Source organism: Nipponia nippon, unplaced genomic scaffold, assembly GCF_047370975.1.
Source record: "Nipponia nippon isolate SJK-2023a ecotype South Korea unplaced genomic scaffold, ASM4737097v1 scaffold_7, whole genome shotgun sequence".
Lineage (NCBI taxonomy): Eukaryota > Metazoa > Chordata > Aves > Pelecaniformes > Threskiornithidae > Nipponia > Nipponia nippon.
The window spans coordinates 24,530,362-24,541,796 of NW_028262391.1; the positions used below are offsets into that span (position 1 = coordinate 24,530,362).

General features: G+C 48.1%; 2 protein-coding genes across 2 annotated transcripts in view; one reads left to right on the forward strand and one right to left on the reverse strand.

Moving 5' to 3' along the window:
• The window catches only part of ST6GAL1 (ST6 beta-galactoside alpha-2,6-sialyltransferase 1), an 85,881-nt gene that overhangs the window by 68,780 nt on the left and 5,666 nt on the right, over positions 1–11,435 (reverse strand). Inside the window, exon 2 of the mRNA XM_087740711.1 lies at positions 10,421–10,527. The gene's annotated coding sequence lies outside the window, so the exon portion shown is untranslated. The remainder of the gene's footprint in view (positions 1–10,420; positions 10,528–11,435) is intronic.
• On the forward strand, positions 1,018–7,283 carry ADIPOQ (adiponectin, C1Q and collagen domain containing). Its single transcript, XM_009460494.2, has 3 exons — positions 1,018–1,417; positions 4,542–4,761; positions 5,200–7,283. The coding sequence occupies exons 2-3, from the start codon at positions 4,551–4,553 to the stop codon at positions 5,724–5,726; spliced, it is 738 nt and encodes a 245-aa protein (XP_009458769.1). The 5' UTR covers positions 1,018–1,417; positions 4,542–4,550; the 3' UTR covers positions 5,727–7,283.

Here is an 11,435-nt window from a genome sequence, read left to right on the forward strand (position 1 = left end):
CTCTCGTCTCCATTGCAAAAAAAGTTCTTATTTCAGTTCCAAGATCCTGCTCCTCCACTCATTGCTCCAGACACGAGACTTTGACAGAAATATTGGCATCACATGCACACAAACACACATGGCTGTAGCAAATCACATTTAGAAGAAAACAACAAATCCAACTAGATCTCTGTCATATTTTACTGGGGTTGCACGAGGGATTGTTTTAAGTCTCAACATTGCATGGAAAAACCATAATAAAAAAAAAAAATCAAATTCTTCAAATGCTGGACTAAGGGCTTGACCAAAATAAGGCAGGCAGTGAGCAGCCATCCTGCGGCTCCTCCCTTCTGCACCCTTCTCTTCAGGACTTCAAAATTCACCCTTGCTGACTCCCAGCTCTACATATAAGAAATTATTTATGTCATCATTTATACATCCTTTTAGTCCTTCCAGATAGCCAGGTCTTTACAACAACTCACTACTTCGGGATACTCTCCAGCTGACATTCACTTGGATGAGTTTCCCCTCTCCCAAGGACACCAGCTCCCAGACACTGGCTCCCCACGCCTGGTTGCAACAACACACATCACACTATTTTTTCCAATTTTGCGAGCCCAGGTTTGCCAAGGTCCCACCTAGCTAACCTTGAACTGCCCTGGAGCGGCTGGAGAGGAAAGCCTCTGCTCTCCAAGGTTCAACCTCCATTTTGGAAGAAAAGAGACACAGGGGAAAAAAATACTTTGTTTTGACCTAAAGCAAAAACGTGTGATAGGTTGAAAGCCATCCATAGGGCTGAAATTACTTTGATGATTTACAACAGTGCTGGCATGTGCTTGGCTGGCTTAAGACAAAACTCTTCGCCCAGCGCTGCCCTTCCCCTCGGGCAGCTTTGCCCTTCTTTGGTGTGGCAGCACCCTCCAGGCAGGAACGGCTCTTGCCGTTAAAAGGAGAAGCCAAAACTTCTCACACAATAATTCATTTACTAACACGTTGAAAAAAAACCATTTGAGTACGCTAATGCAAGGCTGTAGACACACTTTCTCCATCAGCTGCTAACGTTTCCTAATTTACACGGAGCAGCAGCTTGTGCTGTACAAGCCCAGCCCCGGACAAGCAGGCTTTCACTTGGGCTTCTCCAGCAAACCATTTCTCCTTCAATGCCTATCAAATTCCCAAACCCATCTTTTCCCCATTAAGGCTATCTTCACAAGCTACCCCAGTGTGACCGGATTATATAAGTGGTCCAAAACTTAAGTAAGTGATGGCCAGGAAAAATTAATGGGAAAATCCAACTTTTAGGTCAGCATGCGCAATAGCAAATGGAAAATGCAGTGTCTGAGCTGACAGCTCTCCGTGCCCTTAGGGAAAGCGATGTGGTAGCCGGACTTCATTTCTAAAGAGACTGCAGCAAGCCAACTAGGACTCAAAGCAGCTGGTAAGCATAATTTTTTTTTTCCTTTTACTAAGTTCAGGATTTTCTCTTCTTTTGGGCTGAATCAGACAGACAGACTTTTCTCTTCACAAGAAGTTTCCTTTCTTAGAGTTATTCTCAGAATAGCCAGCAAGTATTTTAAACCAAGAATAGCCGATCTCCCTTAGATTCATACTCCCGTTTTTGGAAACACTATTTAGAGATCAAAACTTCTAAATTAAAAGTAGTCAGGAACAACAGTGAAAAACCACATGGCTGTAACAGCGAGTACTGCACTGGCACCTTTCAATTCACCTCTTTCCTCAAAGACTCCTGGGAAGATTGGGCTTGCCCCAAATCTCCCTGAGACGTATCAGCTCCTTGCCAGAAACCTGCACGACCCAGATTTAAGGTGCGAGCTCCTTGGAGCAAGTCACCGCTGGAATGTCAGCAAAAACTATGCTACAAGTAATTACAAAAAGAAAAAAAGATCAACATAAGCCAAACCCCTGGTTAATACCCTCTGAAGAAAACACTGGTGTTGGAAAACAGATGGATTTTTTTGTTCTGTGTTTTGTGCAGAGAGGTGTGGGTTTTTAAATATATATATAAATACGTAATATTTTTATAGCGTTATGTGAAATTTAAATTCTGAATCACTATGTAGCACTTATGAATGGCATTGTTCTTATGGATGAGATGCTGATTTCTGCTGATACATGAATAAGCTTCATATAATGCATTAAGCTTTTAATATAGTAGCTGCCATGGGAATAACCAAAAGCCACCAAGAGTACTTAGTTCATCTATTACTTGTCTGAAAGGTACAACTGACATTCAAATATAGCAGATTATTTCATGTTACGCTGCTAAGCATCAGATGGAAAGATAAAAAGAAATGGGAAAGTTATAGTAAAGGTATATCATACCTAAACCAGAGTTTAAACTCAGACCTAGAAGGCAACTGAAAACTTTCCCCCTGTAAGACATAGTTATGCCAGAGAACTGCTTCATATCTCAAACAAGCAAACCACTTGTGGTTGAGTCAAACTGTAGCAAGAGAAGTAGTTTTCTATTTGCATATCACAACACTTTTCTTATTAGAAAGGAGAAAACTAGATTGTGTAACGTATCCGTAGTGAAGAGCCGCCAAGGGATGCTGTGGGACAGGCATCGCTTCGAGCCCTTCAGAGCAAGCTGGAGAGGCGGCTGCCAGGAAAGCTCCCTGCAGCCCTGCTTTGGGCTGCCTCAAATTCACACCGCTTTTAACCTTAAAGGAGGGTTTTATTTTGCGCCAGGAGACGACCTGGCTCTGAGGCACACATCACTAAAATTTTAATGATTATTTGAGGTCTAGGCAGCATATGAGAAAGCGGAACTAACTCCAACAAAAATCACCACAACACAGCTCAAGAAACGCAATTTTGAGGCAGATTTGTTTTGAACACTAGCGTATTTTCACGCAGTTAGATGCCCCCAGACAGCCCGTGCCGATTTTGGAGGGGTGCATGCACGTAGCCAAGCCAGAAGGGACCGAGGTTGGGGGACAGGGGTCCCTCTGCTTAGTGCCGTCCACTGGGGCATGGCAAAGTGGCCACGTCACAGTGTGCCCAAATATGCACACCCTCACTTGCCAAACCAAGCCACTTTTAGGATTTATAGACAGCTGTTTCACTTGTCCACCCTGGTTCATGGACGTTCGCTACATCCCTTGTTGCAAAGGGGCATTTCACTTCCCAAAGCACAGAGATGCAGGAACACTGCCCAAAGTTCAGGTTGTGGTCGCAGGACCCCATGGCACCCTCAGCCCCAAAACTGCCTCGAGCCAGGGCCACGGCCCTGTCGCAGGGTGCCATGTGGCTGCTGGATTGCCGGAGCCCAGCAGGGCGGGCAGGGTTTTAGGAGTTCCCTGATTTTATGTGCTTAGGTACTGCCCACCAAAGTCATTAAGCACAGCTTTGAGGTTTTCTTCAAAGCCCCCTCAATATCCTGCAAAAACTGAAATCATGGTAACCTCTTTGTTATTTACCTTCCCTTGAAGCAATTTTGCAAGAGTTAATAAGACATTATTTAAAATATGACATTTAAATAGCTTACCTAGGAAAATCAACCCTGCAAAGGAATTGCCCTGAAATATTGTTTTTCTTGGAAATTACAGAGCTAAGAGACTCTAACGGCCATGCTGTTATTCACTTTTTATTGCCTATTATGCCACTTACAATCCTCATACCAGGATACCTTTATTGTTCCAGGGTATAATCTCTTCCCGGGGAGCAGCATCACACAACAATAGTAATTTTAAAATATGTGTTTCCTAAAAGCCTGACCCAAAGCCCACCAAGGTCCCACTGATTTCTGGGAGCATTGGAACAAAGCCCCAGGCTGGCCGTAGGGTGTCACCACCGACCTGGTTCTGGGGAACCTCACTAATTGCTCTGACTAGCAAAGCAACTAGATTAAAGAAGAATATGATCCTACAATGCCTAAACACTGTTGCAACTTGTCTTCCTGTAATCCAAAAACATAATTTGGGTGGAAAAAAACAGTATCATAATATTTCATACAGTCACTCAGAGGAGATGGAAAGCCTGGCTGTAGTTTCTGTTCACACTAGGTAGGCTCAGGTTAGCGGGCTGTATGCGCAGCGATAAGCTGAGCAGGTGGTTTAGAGGCTTCTGAGGTTTTGAGGCAGGCTCTGCCAGACCTGTACTTCCAATCAGCTGCTCACTCAGCCAGGCAGAAGTTAGAGCATATCGTGGCTAATTGAGCAGAGCTTTGTGAAGAAATCGGCCACTGATACCCTGGCATCTGCTGTCCTTGGTTTGGAGCGGCATCTGTGCCTGTGCAAAGAGCCCACCAGCGCCAGGGGAGTAACTCTGGCATGTGCTCCTCTCCACACTAGATGTGCTCCTGGGCTGAGGTCCACACGGCTCCCAGGAGCCCCATTCCGACTTGGCTCGTGGAGCTCACGCCAGCACCACGCTGGATGCAGAGGGGCCCTTGGGGCGAGCAGAATTGCTTTCCTTCAGACATGTTGATTTAAACTTTAGTCTTCTGGGCCTCTCCGTTATTCAAGGGTGGGGTTTTCTTCATGGTTTTTTTTTTTCCTATTAACCTTTAAAGCTAACAAAGCCATTGTCCACATCAGGAACTGACGATGAGGGGCCCAGAAGGCTTCCTCCTTTGCTTGCTGCTGCTGGTGGCCCCCCATTGCACAGAGGTGGCTGCCGAGGAGGTCCAGCCTGACCCCAAAACGCCGTGTGCCAACTGGATGGGAGGAGCGCCCGGCTACCCTGGCCACAATGGGCTCCCCGGCCGGGACGGCAAAGACGGAAAAGATGGACAAAAGGGAGAGAAAGGAGAGGAAGGTTGGTGAGGAGCAGGGGGTATGTCAGTGCTGGAGCTTGTGGGCAGCCCCAGCCCTCAGGTCCAGCCCTGGCAGGTGTCATGTCTGGTAGGTCCATGCCCAACCTTTGTCCAGATGGCTTTTGAATATCTCCAGGGATGGAGATTCCACAACCCAAGTCAAGGAGTTTGGTCTGGTGGTTGTTTTTCCAGTTAATGATGTTTTTTCAGACATGCTGCTCTCAGCAGCTCTGCACACAGCCAGGGGAGTGAGCAGGCTTTCCACTTGCTGGCTGAGCTCATGGGGGGTGTTGAGGTCATCCAGCCTTTCCTCAGGGGACACCTCTTCCTCCATACTGCTGAGCAGATCCTCATGCCACAGCCCCCTTTGCGTTTCAGTCTGGCAGGTAGCAGCTGCCGGCACAGTGCAAACAACTCCCTGTCCCCACTCTGTCCTCCAGGTGTGCGAGGCCCCAAAGGTGACCAAGGTGAAATAGGAATCCCAGGGCAGGAAGGACCAAGAGGATTTCCCGGATACCCAGGGCAGAAAGGGGAGAAGGGTGAAGGCTCCTTCATCTACCGCTCCGCCTTCAGTGTGGGGCTGACAGAGCGAGTCCCCCACCCCAACGTCCCCATCCGCTTCAGCAAGATCTTCTACAACGAGCAGAGCCACTACGATGCCAGCACCGGCAAGTTCGTCTGCAGCATCCCCGGCACATACTACTTCGCCTACCACCTGACAGTCTACCTGTCGGATGTCAAGGTCAGCCTCTACAAGAAGGGCAAGGCAGTCATCTTCACCTATGACCAGTTCCAGAAGAACAATGTTGACCAAGCGAGTGGCTCCATCTTGCTGCACCTCAGTGCTGGGGACGATGTCTGGCTTCAGGTGTATGGGGAGGGGGACAACAACGGCGTCTACGCCGACAACATCAACGATTCCACTTTCATGGGCTTCCTCCTGTACCCAGACCTGGATGCCCATTAAAGCAAGGGGTGCTGCATGGGAGAGGATGAGGTGGCTTAACCCCAGACGGCATTCTGGGGCACTGGCGCTACAGCTATGTTATATTTACCAGAAAATTGCGTTTTGCAGGGGCAATGATTGCCGTGGGTGGACCCTATTACCTGAAAAATCAGTGAGGTTATACATGAGTGACTTCCATGGGACCAAGAGTTCACTCCTACCTCTGCTCTTGCTCTCCTTGTGGAAACCTGGGCCCAAAGTCAAACACCACTCTTGCCACATCATGAAACAGTAACTCTCAAGATGGGCTAACCTTTTTTTACATTTAAAACTGATAAGAGAAAAATTGGTTACATTTAAATATCACATTCTAAATTTCCTTTTTTTAACTACCTAAATTCATTTAAACCAATGGTAAACATTTTAGCCAGCATTTTGAAATTTGAGTAGAAGATGGAGAAGACTATTCATGAAAGCCATCTCTGCTCTTGTTTTCAGCTGGAACAGATGGCTCTGTTTTTTCCATGGTAACTCTCTGTCTTATTAGGGCCTTTGACTTCCACCCATGGTTTGTTGTCTCCCTTCTTTAGCCCAGATCTTTGAATATATTCAGATTATTAACTTTCATGGATTTTAATCCTTTGATTTTCCTTTTATGTTTATCCCTTATCATTTTCTCTAACGTAGACACCATGCTCATTTAGGGCAGGAATCTTCTCTTTTGATTTGTCTGAAAAGCCTTATGAATGCCGTGAGGCTACACAGCAAAAGCAGCCCACTGACTGCATGGCTCTGGGGGTCCTGCAGTGGTCACAGATGTGTTGGCCACACAGTTGTGATGCTCGGAAATGCCAGCAGCTCCCCTGCAAACACCGTGCCTGACCAGGGAGCAGAAGGTCCCTCAAGGCTCCTGGGCATCGGGGACCTCAGGGTAGAGGTGTCCCTTCCCAAATCACTCACCTGGCGCTGGAGGTGATGGCACGAGTACTTGTTCAGCTCAGAGGCCGCCAGCGTGGGGCATATGAGCAGCATTTTAGTTTCCATCTGCAAGCTGGCAGGATCCTGTCCCACCTCCCCTCTGAATAGCTCCCAAGTGCAGTCAGAAATTGAAATCTAGCAACCATATTTCTACTTTTCCACACCAGAAGTATGCCATAAGCAATGGTTTGCACACCAGCTGGGCAGAGCTTCAGGTGGTGGCACAATCTCCCATGCTGAGTGGGCTCCTGAGATGAACACCCCCAGGACGTGCCCCACCTCTCGGCAAGGTTACCTTAATGGGGGAGGAGTATTAAGGCTGACATTAGTAGCAATCCCATCAAACTGCTCTCCAAGGAGCTTGCTTGACTTTTAGCTAAAAGAGGATTTGATGGCTTCTCAGATATGTTCAAAGATGACTCCCATTAAGCTTCAGAACAAGCTAACACAGATCAGAGCTAATGCGTTATTACAAGCACAAAACAGCATTAAGAGCTTCAACTGAAATTACTTCCAACAGCAGCAGCATTTTCTACACTCCAGTGCATTACCACATTACAAATAATAACAACAATAAAAAACTCTCTGAATGAGAATGCACCTGCATTTTTCGATGTGTCTTTGGGAAGGGTTTGAAAAAAGGGATGTTCTTCTAGCCTCACCAGGCATCCCAGGAAAAAATACATACATTTTGCCAGCAAAGTGGGGGCACCTGGGCAGGCACACACAGGGACACCCTCCTTTTGCTTTCCCAAGAAACTCCCCACCCTCTAGCTTTCATCAAGGCTTCAACATCTCACCACCTCACGCTGTCTTGCCTCCTCCTTCTTGGATAAGATGAGCTCTGGTTTCCAGACTGTTTCCCCAAAACCACTGTGCCTGAATCCACCCTCACTGGCCAGCTGGAGAGAGGGGCTCCACTGGTTCAGGAGGCTTCAAGCATATTGGATTTAGCAAGGGCCAAACTGATGCTCAATCTGATCATGCTGAATTCGTAGAGCTGGGAAAAACCCTGCTCCTATTGTGTGAATTAATGGGAAGGGAACAGGGAAAAGGAAAAAAAACAAACCAAAACAAAAGTCAAAAAACTAATCCATAAACAAAAGGAGATTTGAAAATGCAGCAGTTGCTGGATCAAATGGCATAAGAGAATTAAATTGAAAGGAGCAAGTCAGAGCTTTTGCAGTATTTTTTTCAAATATTTTCAGATGGATTTTCTGAAGGCAGGAAAATTGAAACAACCAAAGTGCTAAGAGGCATTTGGGATAAACACTAGGAAGAAATACTAATTTAAAGACTAGTTCCCAAGAGGCAGCCAAAACAAATTATTCCTTTCCTTGCTGCCACACAGCAGGAGCAAATATGCTTACAGTTTTATCCCATACACCAGGACTCAGAGGCTTAGACATGGCTTTTCACACTGCCATGCACATCTGATGCCATGTGCTTTAGGCCAGGGCAGAGCCCAGGATTTCTTACCAGCCCCTGCAGCGGCCCCATCACTGGTGTGACCCATATTGATAGGACTTCCACCCAGGCCAGCAGCATCTCCCACCTCAAGTCACCATGGCTGTAGTGCAAGAAATGTGGCGCGTATTAGAAACTTGGGCCATGCTGGCCCTCATGGGAAAGTCTCATTGAATCCCATGTGGTCGCTAGCCCTCTGCATCATCCCGCACCACAATTCACCCCATTCCGGATGCTTGCAGGTGCTGTCAGACCTTGTGGCAGATAACCAGGACCCCAGGAGAGGCCCAGGGTCACCATCGACTCCTGGTCAACCTCCTGGTCAACCTCCTGGCCGCTGTGGCAGCGGGATGGCAGGGGGCTACATGAAGGACCAAAACAAGCCCCGCAGCAGAGACCCAGCCTGAAAGTCCCTGTGTCAAAGCCTGGCTCTGGTTTTGTCCTGGGTCTTCCCCTGTCCCAGCTGTCAGAGTGGGGGTGCTCAGGGCTGTGTTTCCAGAAGAAGCGTCACCTAATATTGCAGTCACTGCTATATTCATATATGAGCAGAATATATGTCTTATATCATAGAATCATAGAATTGTTAAGGTTGGAAAAGACCTTTAAGATCATCAAGTCCAACCATTAACCTAGCACTGCCAAGTCCACCACTAAACCATGTCCCTAAGCACCACATCTACACATCTTTTAAATGCCTCCAGGGATGGGGACTCAACCACTTCCCTGGGCAGCCTGTCCCAGTGCCTGACTACCCTTTCGGTGCAGAAGTTTTTCCTAATATCCAACCTAAACCTCCCCTGGCGCAGCTTGAGGCTGTTTCCTCTCGTCCTATCGCTTGTTACTAGGGAGAAGAGACAGACCCCCACCTCGCTACAGCCTCCTTTCAGGTAGTTGTAGAGAGCGATAAGGTCTCCCCTCAGCCTCCTCTTCTCCAGACTAAACAGCCCCAGCTCCCTCAGCTGCTCCTCATAAGACTTGTGCTCTAGACCCTTCACCAGCTTCGTTGCCCTTCTTTGGACACGCTCCAGCTCTTCAATGTCCTTCTTGTAGTGAGGGGCCCAAAACTGAACACAGGATTCATACATATATGCACATTATCACAGACCACGAGATAACAAAGCTCCACAAGAATGCTGTATATTAGTACATAAAGTCTTTTACCTTATTTAATCATTAAACATGTAGCCTCTTTATCACCCTGTAAATCCACAAGAATGCTGTATATTAGTATATAAAGTCTTTTATCTTATTTAACCGTTAAACATGTAGCCTCTTTATCACCCTGTAAATGGCTTTTCCAAACTCCCCATGTGCAGGTGCCTGCCTGCTTGCATGCTGTGTGGGAACATCAAAACCAGGGTCATGGAGGGTTGCAGTGTTCTGCTCCCCGGGAGCATCAAGCAGGGATTCAGCACTGGAGGTGTTTGGGGACTCTGGCTCCAGCCCAGGGACCTGCAGGGCTGACACCTTGCTGTCAGGGCAGGAGTCGGCTGCTTGCTGAGGGGCATATTTGTTTCACCAAAAACAGATAGAGAAAAACAGGAACATGGCTCCCCTCGAAAGCGCCCCAGTTTTTCCTCAGTCGCTGGGCTGACAAGCTGCCTCTCGTTCTCCCACTGCAGGGCCTGGCACAGGGACCTCATATCAGGTTCTCCTGCTGGTGCACAACACAGCACATGGTCTTCACCTTACACCGGGTCTCTCACGTAAATACATTGAGCAAGCAATCTCTCCCAAACCTTGCCCTGCACTCCAAACGCAACCAGGGCAAGTAACGTGCCAAATGTATGCTATGACGAGCAGAAATACCATTGCCTCTGTAAGCAATGAGGATGCATAAAGGAGGTGGCAGCCTGGCCTATGCAGGACCTGCCTTTAAGAGTATTTGCCCACGCAGTAACCCAGGGCAGGGCTGCGACAAGGCAGGAGGGCCACCAAGCAGCTCCGGCACAAGCCTCCTCTCAGCTCCTCTCTGCCCGAAGCACAGTAGGGACTTCTGTCTTTTACAGGACATTTTCAAACACACTTTAAAGGGTTAAACCTCAGGGTTTGAATCCCAGGCTAAAATCCCAATCAAACAGAGATTTCCTACTTAAGAATAGCACACCCTTTCTATGCCGTGTGTTTTATCAAGAAAGAAACTCCTGTAAACACAGTAAGACAAAGCACTTGGGAAGTTTTAAAGTAAACCAGTAAGGCTTTCTGTGTACTGGCTTTTCCCCCTTGTCACAGTCATAAATACTGAAATGCAGCTTCACCAGGATACTCACCCTCCTGGACATGAGCACAGAGGGCGTCTTCCTCCCAGCTCCCCGCTCAGGACAAGGATGGCTCGTGCAGGGTAGCTGCATCACTCATGCATGTCCCAGCCAGGCACCTTGAAAAACAGCAAACGAGAGACCAGCCGCCCAGTTAGTGCAGCCCAGGCTGCAGGCTGTGAACAAGGTGAGCCTCTACTGCACAGAAATAGGGGTCAAAGCCCTCCCTTTAGGATTTTGGACTATTTTATGAAGTCTTTCACCTCAAATCTTTGTAAGGCTCTTGCCCTACAAAACTCAGCTAAAGAGACACACACTTACCTCCCTAGCAGGCACCAAATCCCACTTTAAGCCACCACCCAGAAAGCCACTTTGCACCACCAGGAACAGCAATCAGCCCCCTCCCAGCTCTCCCCTGGGACAAATGCTCCCAACAGAGGCTCACCCCATCAGCAAAGCAAGCGCAGCCACGAGGCAGGGCAGGCAAAGAACACTCCCCCCCCCCCCAGCAAACACACCTCTGCCCCATTGCAGCTGGGGTCAAGCCCTGAAACTGCCCTTAGCACCTCTGTTACTGCCTCCTGAGGCTGCTCAGCCCCTGCAGGTGTCTGCGTGTGGGGTCTCAACAAGCCAAAAACATGCTGACAAGCTTCAGGAACAGCAGCTGAGCATGGCCAGCAATTACCCCACCAGGCTGCAAGCCCCCAGCGAGTCCTTATAGCCCAGGAACAACCCAAATCCCTGCATGTGGTATGAGTATCACACCTCCACCTCCCTGGCTCTGCCATGCCAGGGGCACACAGCCAGGCTGACCATGGTAGCCCAAGGGCAGGGAGCTGCAGGGCACCATGCTGGCCCCGTGCTGCTTTTAGGGGAGAGCTGCAAATAGGGCTCAGGAGGGTAATGATGTCCTGGGGGACAAGCTCAGGGGAGTTCCTAATGAATCCAGCCTTTCTCCATTACTGAGTTGCTATGGTTTTACTCTCCCTTCATGCTTCATAAACCTGTGGGATAGGAAAACCTGGCC